Source organism: Callithrix jacchus, chromosome 1 (assembly GCF_049354715.1).
Source record: "Callithrix jacchus isolate 240 chromosome 1, calJac240_pri, whole genome shotgun sequence".
Taxonomy (NCBI): domain Eukaryota; kingdom Metazoa; phylum Chordata; class Mammalia; order Primates; family Cebidae; genus Callithrix; species Callithrix jacchus.
The window spans coordinates 165,344,548-165,364,771 of NC_133502.1; the positions used below are offsets into that span (position 1 = coordinate 165,344,548).

The window sequence follows — 20,224 nt, forward strand, 5'->3', positions numbered from 1 at the left end:
ACTTGATTCTCATCCATCCATCCATCCATCCATTCATCCAACCATCCATCCATCCAAGAAAAGATGTATTAATACAAGAACTGTTTCATTTTCAGATACAGCAATAAACAAGGTGAGCAAAGGCCAAGTCTTTCTATAACATATATACTCATATACAAATGTCCCCTCTTTAGTCTTCCAGAAAGTTGGTTCTCTATGGACAAACATCAGCATATTTTATTGTGCATTTCACCTACTCATTATTATACTTAAATATATATGCTCTCTCTCCTAGAAAGCTTTAAAGATATTGGTTCCTTCTAAACACAATTTCTCCATCACTGTAAATTCTTGGAATGTAGAGTTTCATAAAAAAAAAATCCTGTATCCCTTTAAACTTTAGTAATATAGGGCTCAGCAAATACTAGAAACAATCTGTAAACATTGGAATTATTTAGTACAATATAAGATTGCTATATGATATAACCACATAAGCTGTATTCTTATTTAATATCCTACTACAAATGAAAAGTGGCGGCTGAAGACATGGAAATAAACTGAATATGACAGTGAACATGACAGAAGTTCATATCAATTGTGGAAAGAAAATTCAATTGGCTATAAATGCCATGTACAAATTGTTTCAATTATACTTATATGCTAAGTTATTAGTGCTTAAAAGGTCATAGAAACATGGATTTTGAGCTTGAAAATAACTTAGAAATTATTCAGACTTTCAATTTGTATCTTGCCACCAATTTATGGTGTGACACTGGTCAATGTGGTTAGCCTTGGTAGCATTTGGTCTCCTCATTCGATTACACTAGATGATGGCTAGGAACCCTTCTTACACTAAAAGTATGTTCCCATTCATGGCTTTGTTGAAGAAAAAGAATCTGAAATTCATGGTATGCAACATATTCAAGGTGAAATGGCAAATTTATGGCAAAGCTGACACTAGGATTGAAACTTAATAATTTTTTTCTTTTTCCTTTTTTTTGAGACAGAGTCTCACTCTGCTGCCCAGGCTGGAGGGCAGTGGTGCAATCTCAGCTCACTGCAACCTCTGCCTCCTGGGCTCAAGCAATTCTTGTGCCTCAGCCTCCTGAGTAGTTGGGATTACAGGCATGTACTACCATGCTCAGCTAATTTTTGTATTTTTAGTAGACACAGGGTTTCACTATGTTGGCCAGGCTGGTCTCAAACTCCTGGACTCAAGTGATTCACCTTCCTCAGCATCCCAAAGTGCTGGGATTACAGGCACAAGCCACCATGCCCGACTAGTAATTTTTTTCATTGCAAAAATTTAGAAGTCACACAAGGACTAGACAAAAGTTCAGCAGATAGGCATGTCTAGATTACTCTAAATTTCTCCTTCAGCTGGTTAACTCCTAGAGGGCAGAGACGATATCATATTTTCTTCTCACATAATCTAATGCTATGCACATTGTTGGATTAAAAGTCTCATGAAATATTTATTGAACTAATAAGTGATGATACACATGACTGAATAACTGATTATAAAAATAAAAGAAATCCTTGTATTGGGTTTCCACCATATATTATCCACTGCATCAGTGCATTTTAAATTTTATTTTTCATCTCATCTTTACAACAATCCTAAGAAATAGAAATTATTCTTCTGATTTTTTACTTATAAAAAATGAGGCTTGAATATATTAAATGACTTACCCAGTTCCCTACAACTGGGAAACAGAGAAAAGAGTATTTGAACCTGGTTGTGTGACTCAGGAAGATATTACATCTCATCCAGGGTTGTGCTGGTAAATGTTTAATGATTGTCATTTTGAAAAAAAAAATAAACTCTGATTTTGTAGCATTTACCAATTTTGTTGGTGTAAACATCCTCACCATAGCATATTTTCAGGCTATCAACATGCCATCACTGAACAAAGAGTTGGGAAAAGATGTTAACAGTCAACTCTCATGATGCCACGTGAGCTAGCTGCAGCTCATGACGGATCTAATTCCATAGTCATCCCTGTGGGTGGTACTAATTGTTGAAATCCCTGGAAAACCACACTGGAGATGGGCCGTGGCATGCAGCCAGGAAAACTTGGCCAGGTTCATCCATGCATCAAGACAATTATATACATTTTTTTCAGCGGAAGCATCTCCTCCACTTTCCTCCTCCTTCACTGTCACTTGGGAGAAATAATTCCTCTTATCAACACATCCAGAAAAGCTTTAAGAAATGATAACCAGTGCTTTAACTCCATGATTCTATCCAGCCCCACAGATTTGACTCACAAAGGAGAGACTTACTTAAAAAAAGCTAAGCCACTTTTGACATATCAAGACTTAAATATGTATAGGGCTTCAGGATTTAGTTTTTCCATGACTGTCCCCAAATTCTAATTCCCGATGGAAAGCAAAGAGTGGAGAAAGTTCTAGCTGTTCTTTTAGGGAGTTGATGCTCTCCAAAACAGGTGGACAGATGTTCTTAAAGTCTGTATCCTTACCTTTTAAGGACTTATCTTCATATTACCTTCCCAACTTCATCCACTGCCACTCTCTCAGTGCTCTGCCTGCATTTCATTCTCCAGATGTTAGCACAACTAAACTGCTCTCTGGGTCCTACAATCATTCTAAACTTTCCTTTTTCAAAAATCAAGTTCCCTCTGCTAAAGCACCCTCCATACTCATAGTCCCTACTGATTTTACAAAACTGAGCTAAAAGGTCATCTCCATGATGGATCTCCTGAAATCCCCATCTAGAATACATTCCTCCCTATTCTGCAGCCATGAGGCACTTTGTTAATGCATTGTTCTTGATTTATAGGACACTGTGTTTTTGATAATAGCTATATATGAGCAGATTCTTTTTATACCTGTGAGATTGTAAAATCCATGAAGGCAAGAACATGGTGCAATTTGTCTGTGATTTCACATAACACTTAACACACCGACTTATGAGTTGCAGAATTAAGAAAATCTTGCTTGAATTGAATCTAATGAATTGAACTAAATTTTACAAAGTGGATCTGAGTTAAGCTCCATGAAAATATATTTAGGGATCTTATGTTCCCATTTCAATTTTCTACCTGTAGGAAGTCCTATCCATTTATGCCTTGAGTGACTTATAAGAGCAAGGTGCTTTGCTGGATATTGGGGTGGAAAGAATATAGGAACAGATGTGATCTCTGGCCCTAAGGAGCGTACTTGCTAGTAGGGGAGATACATGTTCAAATAATAACTCTGGTTTTTAGTCAACAAAGAACTCTGATGATTCTGTAAAAGAAGCCATCCATTCTACTGGGAAGAAGTAAGAAGAAATTAAATGAATATGATTGTGGAAAGCAGATGATCAAAGGGTGGAAGGCATTTCAGGGGGAGAGAAGAGTTGAACTCTGGTCGGAAGGTGAAATTTTACATGGCTTGGGGAATAACTGTGAGTATAAGCAGAGTAAGCAATGGAAAGTGGGATGCTCTTGGAGATGTGGTGGAATAAGAGGGCGAGACCAGGGTATCCTAGAATCCAGATAACTGGATGCTGCACAGTTGTTGGTGACTCAATTTTTCTAGAGCTGCAAAATATTTAACTTGAGCTCTTGTGTAAATGGATAAAAAGGAAAAACTAGAATTGGTATATAAAATTATTTCAAGAAACATAGGGAGGAAAATTCCCTTCTTCCTTCCTGCTTGTATTATTCTTTGTCTCTTAATTACATGTCAGGCATTATACTATTTTTTTTTTTTTTTGAGACAGAGTCTTGCCCTGTCACCCAAGCTAGAGTGCAATGGCACAATCTCAGCTCACTGCAACCTCCACCTCCTGAGTTCAAGTGATTCTCCTGCCTCAGACTCCCGAGTAGCTGGGAATACAAGTGTGCGCCACCATGCCCAGCTAAGTTTTGTATTTTTAATAGAAACAGGGTTTCACCATGTTGGTCAGGCTGGTCTCGAACTCCTGACCTTGTCATCCACCCGCCTTCATCTCCAAAGTGCTGGGATTACAGGCATGAGCTACCATGCCCAGCCACTAAATTTTTAGCAAGAAAAATGAAACAGACATCTTAAACCTCCCTCCTTGATCCAACAAAGTTTATAGTCTGGCGATAATTCCAGACAAGGAAACAACAATGACTCTATAGAGGAACAAGGCCATGACATATGGAAGCACAGAAGTCTATGACAGTAGGGAGGAGGACCCCTTCATCTTTTCAGGGGTAGGGAGAGGAGATGTGTTTGAGCTGAACATGTAGAAAATAAAAAGAAGCCCCTGCTCTCCCATTAAAAGGAAAAAGACATTTCAAGGGGAGAAACAGCCTGTAAAAGGGACAGAGGCATGTGAGGGCATGGTGCCTTCAGCAAACTGCACGTGGGTGATGTACCTAGAACCCAGGACACAAGGCGAATAGAGGCAGAAGTTGAGGAGACAGAAATAAATACAGTTTTGTTAAGATAATTAAATGAACACATTCGGCAACTGAGTCATTCCCTGTGAGTGGGGAACATGGGAGGACTATTTGGGAGTGTTCAGAGCCTTGCTGCAACAGGGTAGTCCTTGAGCCAGAAGCATCAGCAGCAGCTCCCAGCTTGTTAGAAATGCAGAAGCTCAGGCTTCACTCCAGACCTGCTGAGGCTTCAGAAGCACTGGTTTAAGGAATGGAAACCTCGATTTATGTCCTGGCTTTGCGGTTTGCCAGCTGTGTGATCTTCATCCTGTCCGCTGTCTTCTCTGGACATCAAGAGCATGAGCCATGAAGTTGAGGAGGTGGACCTAGTGGATTCTAGTGACATTTCCAGCTCAAAAGAGTGGTGTGTGTGTGTGTGTTTAATTCTAGAGGATATTGGTGGAAGAGTTCCTTATTCTTCAAACCAGCTAACACAGAGTTCCTTGGATGAACCACTGCTTAGAATTATGCCCTCAAGTCTGTGGCTAATGGAAAGCAACATTAGAAACCACAAACTTGCACCTGAAAGCAGATCAGTTGGGGAACTAGGTCAGACCCACAGGCACTCACTACTTGTCTAGCTTGGGTTTCATGGAAGCAATGAAGGGGGCCCTTTCTGTTCCCTTCTACCAATAACCTTGCTTCCTTTTCAAGGAAAAAAATGGGAAAAAAACTAAGGGGCCAGATCCAGAGATATATACTTCCACAAGGGCTTACCTGGTTTTTTGGTAAGAATAAACTAGAATTTGTGTTTCTGTTCCTGTATGTGTGTGTGTGTGTTTTGGTGTGTGTGTGTTTTGGTGTGTGTGTGTGTGTGTTTTGGTGGTTAGGGGTAGGTAAGGGTGGCAGTGACCTAAAGCTTAACCATCTTGATTAAAAAAAGAAGCTTAGCTGTCTGGTTAGATGATGCAGAAGAGCTGTTTTGCATTTTCAAATTGCTGCTCCAGTTGCCCTATTTATTTATTGATTGATTTTTGGGACAGGGTCTCACTCTGTTGCTTAGGCTAGTATATAGTAGCATGATCATGGCTCACTGTAGCCAAGACCTCCAGGACTCAAGCAATCCTCTCACCTCAGCCTCTAGGGTAGCTGGGACTATGGGCATGTGTTAACATGCCCGGCTAATTTTTGTATTTTCTTTTTAATGGAAAAAAGTCATGTTGCCCAGACTGGTCTTGGACTCTTGGGCTCAAGTGATCCACTCACCTCAGCCTCTCAAAGTGCTGGGATTACAGGTGTGAGCCATCGCACCTGGTCTAATTGGCCTATACAAAGGCTGCAAAAAATATGTCAAAACAGACTCCTTACTAAACAATTAGAGGGAATGGTGGTTATAAAGCTGAATCACAGCCTGACCTGGCAGAAACATAAAAGTTAGCCTGGAGAAATCCTCTCCTTATTTCTGAACAGGTGTCCCATTGAAAAGTGAAGAAATCCTCAAATAGAGGGAGGAGATCCTCGACTGGGGCTACTGCGCTGAGTACTGAGACCTCTGATCTCTGCACAGAGGCTGCTTTTCTGTAACCAGTTTTCCATGCAAGCCAGCCAGACTCTTGTGAACGGAGAGAAAGATGAAGTTCCAGAGAAAATAGACCAATACAAATTATAGGGGGAAGCAGAAGACTGAGAGTAAGGAAACCTGAGGTTCTAATCCTAGTTTCACTTGTAACTTGCTTTGAAACCTTGGCAAGTTCCTTTTTCTCTCTGGCTCCTGGTCTCTATTTGAGGACAATGAGAACCATCATTTATTTAGCACCACTATAAATAAGATACTACCCATTTACTGAGCATTTAGTATAAATAAGATAGTGTCTCACGGATTTAAATGCCATCTAGGTACTGTAGAGTAGCAAATTTCTATCCCCAGCTAAGACCTCTTCTTTGAATTGGAGTTGTTTGGACCTGTAGTAAATTCTTATAATTTTATGTTGTCTTAGCACACATTTAAAATACAAGTTTCATTTTTTTTTTATGAGAAGTAGGGCTCAGTCACCCTTGACAGAATTTATAGTTCTACAGTTCTTTCCAGTTCCTCAGTGTGGTCGAAGTAGGTACCTGCCTACAATGGAAACGACAAAGCAAAGGTTACCTCCTGGGCAGCAGAAGTAGAACACTACATCCAAACGGCCCAAGCCAGTGGCCAGAACTTAGAGGCATCTTTTCCACCTAGCAGATGGGGTTCCTGCTTTCCTGTCACTTCCTTTACAGGTACCATTCAGACATTTGCTCATGAACTTAGAGTGATCCATATCCTATTCCCCAATACATATAGCTAGCTGCCTGCCCCCTGCCCATCTCTTTCTGACCCAGGAACAAATGACTGCCATCCTGACTCAGGATCTGCAAGTAACTAATCTTGGAACTTATTTTCTATTGGGTGTTTAATGGAATCTGTGCCTTCTATTTGAAGAATCAGGGGCTATCCCAGGCCCTGATGTTGGGGAGAACACAAAGGCAGGCTGCCAGCACCAGACTGATGGTCAGGCAGGCATTAACTGGGCAAAGGTTAGATAAACCACCAAGGGTGGCAGCCAGTATAACTGAGCTTACTGTGTGAGGGGCTCCTGGGTCACAGTAATAAAAAGTATCCTGTGAAGAGCACATTGTAAACTCTTACACCCAGACCCGCTTTACTTCCCATTTTGGCAGAGTTGCTAGACATTCTAGTACTGGAATCCCACCTTAGCAGGGGCTCTCGGATCAGGACCCAAATGCCCCTTCTCCACTGATGTTTAGTAGTCACCTTGAACTTATATCTGAAACAGCACTCTTTACTTTCCTCACGCAGCACTGACCTTCCTGCAGCATCCCTTGATGCAGTAAACAGTAACTCAATGTGTCCCATTGTTGAGACTGAACAATTTGGAATAATCTTTGACTCCATTCTATTTATTTCATCCTATATTCAGCAATAAATTCTGTTGAGTATATACTCTTAAATACATCCAGAATCTGATCATTGTTCACCATTTGTTCTCTCACCTCCATGGTCCAGGCCGCTACAAACTCTTGCCTAGATTAGAGCAATAGAACCCTTGAACACCCCTGAATCAATTGCCACACAGCAGCCAGAATGCTTCTGTTCAAATGCAGGCCATAGCATGTTGCTTCTTTACTCAGAATCTCCCAAGGACTGTCCATCTTTCTCAGAGTAGAATCCAAAGTCGATATTATCCTATACACCCTAAGCTTCTGCTTCTCAGCTTTCTTCTCCTCATCTTCTTTCTCACTCCCCTCCAGCCATCCTGGCCTCCCTACTAGTGCTAAATAAACAGCACATTTGTGTGTTCTCACCCGCAGAGCACTGTCTCTTTTACCTCCTTCTGCCTGGAACGCGTCCTTTTGATATTGACATGGTTTCTTCCCCCATTTCAAAGTGCCTGCTCAAATGGCACCTTCTTAGAGAGGCCTCCCCTGACCACTCTCTGTATAATGAAACCACCCAAACTCCCAGCTTAGTATTCCATATATTTGTATATTACCAGCATCTATCATCACCTCATAGAGTCTATACATTTACCTGCTTATTTGATTACTGCAGGACTATCCCACAGAAATTTTCAGAATGATGGAAATCGTCTGTATCTATATTGTGCAACAATGTAGCTGCAAGTATATGGTGCACTTGAAATATGGCTGGTGTGACTGGGAAAATGAATGTTTAATTTTATTTAATTTCAATTAATTTAAAATAAAATGCCACATGTGGCTAGTGGCTACCATATTCACAGTGCAGGTTTAGTGTCTACCCCACTGGTAGGTAAACTTCATGAGGTTGGAGATTTTGCACATTTTATTCACTGCTGTGCTCCCAATACCTAAAAATGTGCCTGGCTATTAAAGAAATACCTGCTGAGTGAGTGAATGAATACGTTATGAGCTTTCCACACAGCATCTCATTCAACCGTAATGACAGTTTTGTGGGTTGGGTGCTATTTTCATTCTCTTGTACTGAAAGGTAGGCAGTGTCTTGCTCAAGATCACCCAGCTAGTACCAAGAAGATAGTCTCTGAATGCAGGGATATCAGAAGTGTAGACATTTTGCTTGTCTGGAGTTGGACCAGATGTTCTCTGTGGTCCTTTCTTACTCTGAGATTCTGTGGTTCTCTCAATAATTTCCTCCCTTGAATGGCAATGGCAGCACATAGATGAGTGTTAATTACATCGATGAGCCTTCTTATCCAGCTGCTTGTCAATGGCTCAGAATCCATGGTTCTTTAGGCAGGGGGAGCACAGAGGCTCCTTCAATTCACCCTCTCCCACCCTCTGTCCCTATCCTGGCTCCCATGACTTACCTGTTTCTGGGTCACAGAGCTGCTCGCAGGCATCTGTTGTCCTTTGTCCACAGAGGTCCCTCACCCATGGCGAAGTCGCATTGATCTGGTAATATAGGGAAAGCTTGGCAGGGTTTAACCAGTCGGAGATGTCCAGGTAGCTCCCTTCACTCACCACGAAGCTGCTTCCTATGGGTGAACAGAAAGAGACAGCTACTTTCTTGCTGATTTTAGGGTCTTAGCTGATGCTACAGGAACACAGAGAGGTGTGTACATCCACATCCCCTAGGTCATCTGATCTCACTTGTCTAAGCGCACTTGCAATGTACCTATCATGGTATTGCAAGCCCATAGGGAGACAGAGGCAAATCAAACATGGGAGAGAGTTCGGCCTAGTGATGAAAGATAGCCCCTTAGGACTGAGTGGGAAGTAGGGTCAAATTCAGGATCTCCCCTTACTAGGCACTGACTTCAGGCAAGTCACACAGTGCCCCTGGGTCTTGGTTACTTTCTCTTTAGAGGAGAATATTAATGAAACCTACCTCATGGAGTTGATAGGAGAATGAAATAAACAAATTTAATTCAACAAAATAAATGCATGCAGATAAAATGCTTAGCTGGCACCTGACTTATTCTAGGAATAATGATTAAATATTAAATTTCAAAGGAAAAGAGAAAAGCTAATGTCCCTGTCACTCAGGTATCTCCTGTGGAATGGAGGTCATTGATGCCCACAGGGGCGAGGTGGCTGATATAGGAGAGACTGGCTGAGTGTGAAGGAAATAGCATCCAGGACTCCTTGCCTAGCTTGTGTTGTTTGTTTTGTTTTAGTTTTATTATAAGAAAGACAAAAAGATATATAGAGACAGACCAGGATAGAGAAGACAGAGATAAAGTGAGATTTCCAAAGAAATTCCCAGCACCTGTAAGGAATAGAGCAGCAGCCACCCCAGAAAAAATGTCCAGATGTTGCAAAACAATAGGGAGAAGGTGGGGTTTGGGATACAATGAACACTGTAGGCTCCATTAAAGTGGAGCAGCTATGGGCCGGGCACAGTGGCTTATGCCTGTAATCCAAGCACTTCGGGAGGCCGAGAAGGGTGGATCATGAAGTCAGGGGTTCAAGACCAGCATGACCAATATGGTCTAATTTCTTCTCTACTAAAAATATAAAAATTAGCCAGGCATGGTGACATGTGCCTGTAATCTCAGCCACTCAAGAGGCTCAGGCAGAAGAATCACTTGAACTCAGGAGGCAGAGGTTGCAGTGAGCAGAGATCATGCCATTGCACTTCAGCCTGGGCAACAGAGTGAGAAAAAAAAAATTGAAGCAGCTATGACCCAGCTCCAGAAGCTCTTGCCACATGGAACTAAAGGCAAGTGGTACCAGATCTTCATATTTTCTTCAGGAGAAGCTAAACATGAACATTTTTGTTATAATCAACTAATATTTCAACATTTCTGATGACTAACATTTCTTTTTGAGTGCTTGCATAGGCCAATATTTGCTCAAAAATGTTATTATCCCACATATATGTGGAAACATACATATAATGTATTACTATATTACATATACACATATAATATGTATTCCCCACACATGCACATGTACACACACACATATACACACACACTTTTTTGGGGAGGCAAGAAACAGAAGCCCATTCAGGATGGCTGCATATAAGTTGCAAATGATGAGTATATGCATGTACAGCAATAAAACAAAACAAAGACAGAATTTCAAAGGGGGAAAAATATGTACCCAAACAAGACCAGGCTTCACGAAGCTGGACAGGGAGTATGAATCTAGATTGATGGCAGAGCTGGGGACTGCAGCAGAAGGAGACTTTAAATTGTATTTTATAATTAGCATGACTCAGCTTTCCTTGTGTCTACCTCGTTGTCAACTAAAAACAAATAAACAAAAAATTTTCTGTGTATGCAATTCAAGTTCTCCAAAGTCAGACTCAGTTAATGAGCATCATATGGGTTCTAGAGAGGCCTCTCTGTCAGGTTACATCTGACTCTGCTAGCTGACCTATGGTTGGACTCCTTTGGGCTCTGGTGCACAGCTGTGGTCCAATGAGCAATGGCCAGGGAGGCAGGATCACATCAGACCACACCTGGTTGTCTGATCATCTAAGACTGTGGGAGGAGAAGTATCCCTGGAAATAGTGAGGGTATGATCGGCAATGATTATCTTCTTCCATTTACACAAATCATATCATTTCTGTCATCCTATGCAATAAATCCCTAAGACACAGTGGACAACATAATTTTGGTGCAAAAGAAGGAGACATCCTTGTGAAGTAGAGGGAATAGATAGTATCAGGACTGAGATAAGGAAATGACCACATTTCAAGTTGGCCCTAAAGTCCTTGGCAGCTAAAGCAAAAAAGGAAGGAGTCTGTTGGATTCCATATCTCAAATTTCTGGCAAGAGAAGATATGCAAATCTATCTGCAAAGCCATATTTCCCCCCCTGGAAATAAGCCCAAGCAGAAACATGTCACATGGGTCCTTGAGCAAGGCACAGAATATCAGTATCAACTACAGATTTTTCTTTAAAAAAGCACAGTCATGCTGTTTAAGTGGATAATTCTTGTATTTATTCTCACTAAAGACTGAAAGATGGATATTGAATTGTGTCCCAGGGCTGTTTGGTTAATCCCTCTACTTCAGGAAAGCTACACAGTGCAGTGATAAAGAGAATAGAATCGGAAAGATAAGACTTTATATCCTCACTTTTTTACTTACCAGCTCTGCAAACTTGGGCAAGAAAACAAACCCTCAGTTATCCTATATGAAAAGTGTGATACCAATTCCCCTTTCCTAGGCTGATACAAAGATTACATAAGACAATGCATTTGTCTTAGGTCAGAATCATCAGAAAACAGACTCAGAGGCAGACACAGGCATTCAGGATGTTTTGCGGTACATATTCTTACAAGAGGATGAGCGAAGTGGGATCGGGCAAAGGGAAAGGTCAAACCGACATACAGCAAAGCCCTCAACTAATCCCATGGGGAGCTCTGGCGCTGGGATGGTCCTTAAGTGATATTCCAAATCAAGACCGAGATGTCAGGAGTTTATGTCCCCACACTGGCCAGTCATAGGCTGTGAGCAATCCCTGGAAAGGGGGCAAAATCTTGCCTGAAGTGGTCCCTTACAATGGAAGGCATTTCTCAAAAAGGGACTCAGCTGAGAGTGGCCAACCATCCACATTTCTGGGAGCTGAGGAATAAGCGCCTAGGTGCTGCCTGGAAACCTGAGTGCAGCATCACAATGTCCACTACAAGCACTGTGAAATCTCAAGGAATAGGAGCTATTTTAATGATTATTTTGAATTCTTATGAATTTAGAAGCTCTAAATGCAATACCAGTAAACAGATTTCTCTCAACTATGAGAAATATGAGTCTCCTTGGAAGAGACTAGCTTGAAAGCAGGTACAATAAATGGAAAGTTTGTGTCCTCCCAAATTCCTGTGTTGAAATCTAATTTCCAGGGTGGTGATATCTGGAGGTGGAGCCTTTGGGAGGTCATTACATGGGTGGAGCCCCTTAATCGGATTATCAAAGAGACTCAGAGTTCCCTCACTCCTTCTACCATGTAAGGAGGCAGTGAGAAGTGGTCATCTATGAATAAGGAAATTGACTCTTACCAAACATCTAATATTTTAGCACCTTGATCTTGGAATCTGCAGCCTCCAGAACTGTGAGAAATAAATTTCTGTTGTTCATAAACCAACTGCTATAGTAGGCCGAACAAACTAAGACAGCAGTTTATCCTTAATGTCTTTAAAAAGATATTATGCAGAGTTATACAGATGGTTTAATGGCAGAAGGGAGTTACTATCCTTTGAACACCCTCTGTTCATTCGTGGCATGAATGTGATATGTATTCTGCTCACTTAATCCTTACAACAGCCTTGGAGGATATGTATTTCCTCCAGTTTAACACAAGGTTCAGACAGAAACTGACCTGGTCAAATTTGCACAATCAGTAAGTGGCAAAAGCAGAATTTAAACCAAGGTTTTTGTTATCAGCCTTCAAAGCTGGAACATTGGCATTTTCTCAAGCTATCTTGAAGCTCAGGTGTTTTGGTCAGGTTGCTTTCTATGGTCCTTTCTCTCTGTCTTAGTGCATATCATGTAGAGTTGGAGGCTTTTGCTTTCTCTGATAGACTGTGATTTCTTACAGAGAAGAGGTCATGACTCATTAGTCCTTATCAATCCAACTCTCAGTAAAATGCCTGGCACATACTAGGAGTTTAGTGAATGTCAAGTGCATTAATGAAATCAGAGTTCCATGCTTGACTAGAGGGAAATTCAATTCACTTAATCATGGAATTGCGGAGCAGAAATGCCTCCACATTGATCCCACAGTTTAATTTTTTTTCCATCCTGTGAGAGCCAGAATATAAGACCAGCCCTTCAGAATCTCCCCAGCTCCAAATTAAACTTCAAACATCACTATTGTTGCTCCTGAGCTCTTGTTCACCCAATGGGCTCATGATGTGTATTACAAAAGCAGAGAGACAGGTAAAGAAAGTCAGTGAGAAGGGTCAAGGATGTGTGGAAGGGAGGTGCCATATCAGAGCCTGAAAAGAAGTAACTTTGTGCCTAATGTAATGTCATCATTTGCCCAATGTCGATTAAACTCATTCCTGTGTAAGAAATAGACATAGAGACTGAGAAATGGGCTGAATCCATTGAGAAAATTATGGATAAAACAAGGCAGCCCAAATATCTGCCCAAATATCTTTAATACAACGTAGGCTGTGGAAAGAATTGCCTGAAAAATATAGGCATCGTCTGGATATAAGGGAGAGGAAAAAGGAGGCTCAAAGAGGAACATCGAAGAGTTGGCCTTTAAGCTACACTTTGAAGGATGCAAAGGAGACCATGGCATAATGAACCGTTTCTTCCAGAGTAAGTGGCCACCTATGCAGCATTTACCCCTTCAAGCTAGACTCCAGAACTGGCCTGTACTACTCCTAATCTCTTTATTACTTGCAAGGCATACCACTCAAGTAGCACCTATATGTACTTTGGTAGAGTGCCATTCATTCACTCAGATATGGCTATGTGCCAAGCCCCGCAGCAGGCTTTGGTTGAATAAAATATGGTGTCTGCCTACTGATAACTTATAGCCCATGAAGGAAGATTAGATATGAAAACTCTAAGGCAAAGCATGACTGTCTGCTTCCCTCCCCCAGTCCCTCGCTTCCCTTATTTATTTGCCCACCTAGACTGTGCATCTCTTAAAGGCAAAGTCCAGCTTCATTTAACTCTACAATCACCGCCATGCTTAGTGTGTAGTCAAGGTTCCGTGTGGGCATGTGAGAGAGAAAGCAAGCACTAAGTTTAAGGAATGTCAAGCAGAGCTCTCTGAATAAATTCCATTTATCTGGGAATACAAACTACACAGAAAAGGAATAAAATGCACGATTCCATGTGTCTCATGCTTTTCTAGTTTTTCTTTGGATCCTTGTTTTATTTTTTGGCTTTAGATTAGAAGTGTCCTCCCCCCTTTACTGACTGTTCTGAGTTCCTCTCTACACTCATATAGATCTCCCCAGAGAGCAATGACTCTGAAATAAATCTCTGCCAAAATCTCAACTTCAAAATGTCATGTTTCCTTATTTTTAAATATATATATATATGTAATTTTTTCTCCCACTGACTTGTGGGAATATACATCAGCTAATTAGCCAAATGGATTTTCAGTTCAGCGCAATCATTTCGTTATCTACCATCTGAAGCCCAGCGTTGCTCAGGGGACTGCACGGGCACGGAGGTCCTCATTAACTCTGATCTTCAATTACATTGATTATAAACCCGCTTCTGTAATTGTGCAGCATAGATCAGGGGTGAGCTGGGGAGCTCAGGACACTCTGTAGTACACTTTGAAAAGCCAGAGGCACATCAGCCCCCAAAGAAACAGAAGGCTACAGATGAGAACTGAAAATACCGCGGAAGGAGGTATCACCAGACAAAATTGCCTGAGGAGCCAGACGGCAGCTGCAAATCCCTTTCATTACACCTCGCATCATGAGACAGACCTTTGAGAACCATGGATCGGAGATTTCAAAAGAAGGCTCTGGTCACAGTGGCAAATGGTGAGCAGAGTAATGAAAAACTGTGTGGCTAAAAGATGGTCTTTGCAAATGAAGCATAGGGACTGTTTAGCCAAAAGTTTTCATTTTTATTTCCCCTTTTTCTTTGGGTAAAAATAGTTAAAGATTTCTTTCCTTCTGTTACATCATATATACCACAGGTCCTAGCTGTCTTGGACCTGGGGAAACGTCTTCCTGGGAACACGATGAAAAGCAAACTGTGTGATAAAGCAGTATTGAAGACCATATCTACTATCAGCCTGACAGACCCAAAAAGAATGTATCACTTTTACCCTTCTCCTGGGTCCACAGAGCCCCAAATCAGGCTTGAATAAATACATTCCACCACCTACCATTAACAGAAAATTAAGGAGTGGGTGGTCGAACCGCAAAAATGGGGTTAAACACGAGCTTGAGGATTTCTGAGTATGGGCAGAGGCAACCTGGATAGCTAGGAGTAAACAGTCTCTGAGAGCAGCCGCTCCCTGAACCTCCAAGGGGTTTTTATTGTGGGGGATCATTATTGTGGGGTGGTTCTCATACAAGGATCTCCGAGAGTCCTCAGCCAGTTATCTCTGTCTTCACCTCCTGATCTTCCGCTCCCACCTCGCTTTCCTCTGCCGTCTTCTTTCCTTTTGCTTTGGATCAACCCCAGCCTATTCCTCTATATGGTTCCTACCCATTATGGGTTGGACTGTGTTCTGCCCCAAATTCATATGCTGCAGTCCTAACCTCTAGTGTCTCAGAATGTGACTGTCCTTGAAGACAGGCTCTTCAAAGAGATAATTCAGGTTAAATGAAGTCATTGGGGTGCATCTTATTTCAATATGACTGATGTCCTTATCAGAAGAGGATTTGGGGTCACAGGTACACATAGAGGTATAACCATCTGAGGACACAGTGAGGAAAGCCATCTACAAGCCAAGGGGAGAGGCCCAGAAGAAACCAGCCCTGCTAACACCATGATCTCAAACTTCTAATCTCCAGAAATAGGAGAAAATTAATTTCTATTGGTAAAGCAACTCAGATTGTAAAACTTTTTAATGCAAGCCCTAGCAAATTACCTCTGTCTTCTTTTTTTTTGTTTGCTTGGTGGTTTTTAAAATATTATTATACTTTAAGTTGTAGGGTACATGTGCAGATCTTGCAGGATTGTTACATAGGTATACACATGCCATGCTGGCTTGCCGTATCCATCCCCCTGCCACCTACATTAGGCATTTCTCCTAATGTTATCCCTCCCCAACCTCTCCACCCCCTGATATTGCTCCCCTAGCCCCCCTAATAGACCTCAGTGTGTGATGTCCCCCTCCCTGTGTCCATGTGTTCTTATTGTTCAACACCCACTTATGACTGAGAACATGTGGTGTTTGGTTTTCTGTTTTTGTGTCAGTTCACTGAGAATGATGGTTTCCAGATTCATCCAGGTCCCTGAAAAGGACATAAACTCGTCCTTTTTATGGCTGCATAGTATTCCATGGTATATATGTGCCACATTTTCTTTAGTTGGCTCCAAGTCTTTGCTATTGTAAACAGTGCTGCAATGAACATACATGTGTATGTGTCTTTATAATAGAACAATTTATAAACCTTTGGGTATATATCCAGCAATGGGATTGCTGGGTCAAATGGTATTTCTATTTCTAGATCCTTGAGGAATCACCACACTGTCTTCCACAAAGGTTACACTAATATACACTCCCACCAACAGTGTAAAAGTGTTCCTATTTCTTCACATCCTCTCCAGCACCTGTTATCTCCAGATTTTTAATGCTCGCCATTCTAGCTTGGTTGGTTTTTTGGGTTTGTTTTGAGCCAGCTCTAACTCTTTCACCCAGGCTAGAGTGTAGTGATGTGATCATGACTCACTGCAGCCTCGACCTCCCTGGCTGAGGTGATCCTCCCACCTCAGCCTTCCAGGTTGCTGGGACTACATAGATGCTACAGGACCACCATACCCGACTAATTTTTTGTGGTTTTCACAGATACAGGGTTTCGACATGTTGTCCAAGCTGGTCTCAAACTCCTGGGCTCAAGCGAGCCACCTGCCTTGGTCTCTCAAATGTTGGAATTACAGGTATGAGCCACTGCTCCTGGCCACCTCTGACTTATTTGACAGCAAATGTCTCAAGCTTGCCATTTGCTCCACCTTTATTTTCTGCTTGGAATACCTATGAAACACTTCTCAGAATAAAGCTTTCAAATGTATAAAACCAAATTCATAGGATAACAAATGTCACGAATAAGTGAAACACAGTTCCATTAGGTTCACGGAGCTCAGGACAAAAACTCAAGTCTGACTTAAGCTATTTTCATCCACTCCCCAGATACCAAGTCTGGTATCTTATCTGGTTCTAAACACTTCCAACATCACTGGATGGACAGAAAGATTATAATACCCATAAAATGTGTGAATCAGATGGAAATGATAAAGCAAAGAAAGAAGCTAAGAAAATGCTGAGATGTTCCAGTGGCTATTTAAAAGACAGTCAACCTCTTTCTTTTTGTTAATTTTACATAAAAATACTTCCTTTCATTGCTCTGAAGAAGACTGTATGCAACTTGGTTAAGATTGGGGTTTCCTGGAATCATACAACAGATTAGAATTTTATAGTGCTATTCTAGTTATGTATCTAATTTTACAGACTATCAGAAAATGTTGAGTTTCTCTAGTTCAGAGTTTCTCAGACTTTAATATTTTTGCCAAGTGTTTTTACAAATTTTTCCCTAATTACCTCCCACCCATGAAATTTTAATACCGGAGATATGTATCTGCTTATACACAGTATATACTGTTTATATACTATACTTTTACTGTATATAGGGTAAAATATTTTCACCCCACCCCCCAAGATCAATTTTTACCCCTTTGGGGATGTTTTATCCATATTGAAAATGTATGTTATAATCAGAAAAAATTCCTTTTGCAGAAATAAGGAAAGTGAGGGTCAAGGAAAGAGGGGGATATACCGAAGATCCCTCCTAGGATTAGTGAAATAGCCATAGCTAGAACATGGACTTTGTGACTCAACCTCTTCCGGCCATGAGGGAAGTGGGAGTGAGAGAAATCTCCTGACTCTCCCAGAGCCATAGGTGTCAGAGCCAGACCAGAATCCAAGTGCCATGACTTCTAGCTCAGGGTCTGTGCCAGTATCTTCCATTGACAATCAAGAACTGTCCTGGTGGAAGGGAATTGCCACTAGACTAGAGCTCCCTCCTGGGAGTAGGAAATGCTAGTAACTGTGAGAGGATCACTTCATAGAAGAAACATTGAGATCTTATCACTGCATATCCCAGAAAAAAAAAAACCATCAACAGTCCACTGGGATTTGGGGTATTCTAGGTTAAAAATATATATACAGTTGTTTCCAAATAAAGCTATATCTAAATGCCCCTTTCTGTTTCCAAATAGACATCTTCCTGAAGTGCTGTGCCCAAATTTGCTACAGGCAAATGTGTGTCTATCATTTTCTGTCTTCCCTACCTCAGAACTTGTGACCGAAGTTTCACTGAAAACACATTGCCACAGAATTCTACATGCCTTTATGTATCCACGCTCTTGCTTCAAAGCTGAGTTAGGGGTGTTTGAGACGCGACAAAAAAGGTTTGAAGTTTTGACATTTCAAAGAAAAAAAGCATCTTTTCCCCTAAGAATACAACAGTTTGGTACCAAACCAGGCAACGGGAAAAGAATAAAGTCATGGGCCGGGCGTGGTGGCTCACGCCTGTAATCCCAGCGCTTTGGGAGGCTGAGGAGGGTGGATCACAAGGTCAAGAGATCGAGACCATCCTGGTCAACGTGGTTAAACCCTGTCTCTACTACAAACACAAAAAATTAGCTGGGCATGGTGGTACGTGCCTGTAATCCCAGCTACTCAGGAGGCTGAGGCAGGAGAATTGCCTGAACCCAGGAGGCAGAGGTTGCGGTGAGCCAAGATCGCGTCATTGTACTCCAGCCTGGGTAACAAGAGCAAAACTCCATCTCAAAAAAAAGAATAAAGTTATAACATGTTTTCTCATTTTTCTTCATCTTATTTAAATTTTTAAAGAAGAATTTTGGCTAAAGGTTGAAAGAAGCTGTTTACTTTTAATTAATTGATTGATTGATTTTATTTTTTTTTAACTCTCTCATTACTTCATTGGGAATTTAGGCATCAGATGCAATTTCAGTTTGGTTTCTTTTTAAACCAAGATCTGTGCTTTTTGAATGAACATGGTTGATGACTGCTCTCCGAACCCAAAGGTCATTTAGCTCTGAATTCCTAATATTAAAAAATCTCTCTCTCTGTCAGTTGCTCAAGTAAGACATGAACTTAGATGGGAACTTTGACAGGCATCTAATGGAAACAGATTAAATCCTAGCCCAGCCACTGAGTTGCTGTATGATTCTAGAACAAATCACTTAGTCCTGGTAAGCCTCCTCCATTTCTTTTTCTGTATGATGTGAAAGCTTACTTCACAGAGCTTCTATGGCAATTAAATAAGATTCGTTTGGATAGCCTATGGATAGGACAGTGACTGGCTAAGGCCTTCATGTTTTATTATTCTAGGGACAAAATGCACATGACAATTCGTGCATTCTATTTATAACTGTCTATTTGTCTATATATACAATACATATTGCTATGTATTTTGCATGTGTATATACAATTGATAATTGTGTTTCTGTATATGTGCATGCACATTTGTACATACACATAAGCATAGATAATTCTACTAATAATGTGTCTTTTATGTAGATGGTGCCTCCTGACATTGTGTAACATGGTTCCTGCCTGGGACATGGCCAGATAATAGTTTCATTAAAAAAAAAAAAAAATCACCTTGCTCTCATCTATTCAGGTTAGACTCATTTCTTCTAGGCTGACTTATCCTAGTAGCTTTTTTCCTGATTGTCACAATATCTTGGGATGATCTGCATAGGGTAGGAATGAGAGATCCTACTTGAAGACATGCGGCAAGAGTGAGGAACTGTTGTAGGGGTCCTAGAAGTATGCCTGGCATATATATTAGGTGCAATACATTTGGAATGGAAATTGGTGGCTAAGACATAGATGGCTGAATAAATTAACAAGTGAATGAGTACACCTTATGGCCTGTAGGACCAACCAACTTCACTATGCTCCCTGCAGCCCTGTTCCTACTTCTTAGGGTCCACCCTTTTTTTGTGAGATGCACTTCCTTCTGCCTTTCCCAGGGAATCTGCAGAAACATCAGGAGCTGTTTGTCAAAGACAGCTCACAACACTGAGCACTAAGAATAACCATATTAGCAATTCCTCCCCAAATCTGTTTCATTACTACACTGTGGGTTGGATGCCAGCTGACCAAATTAGGCATAGGCACTGGCTTGCTTTGTGTCTCTTGTGTTAGTGTATGTGTGTGTTTGCAAGTGTTCCTTTTTCTCTAGATCCCTTGCTTTCTACTCTCTCCTCT

General features: G+C 41.2%; 1 protein-coding gene across 7 annotated transcripts in view; it reads right to left on the bottom strand.

The window, feature by feature from the left end:
- The window catches only part of ASTN2 (astrotactin 2), a 1,016,905-nt gene that overhangs the window by 587,226 nt on the left and 409,455 nt on the right, over positions 1 to 20,224 (bottom strand). For all 7 annotated transcript variants that reach the window (XM_078375313.1, XM_002743253.6, XM_078375307.1 and 4 more), the window contains one exon: positions 8,693 to 8,860. In XM_078375313.1, coding sequence (XP_078231439.1) covers positions 8,693 to 8,860 — 168 coding nt within the window. The remainder of the gene's footprint in view (positions 1 to 8,692; positions 8,861 to 20,224) is intronic.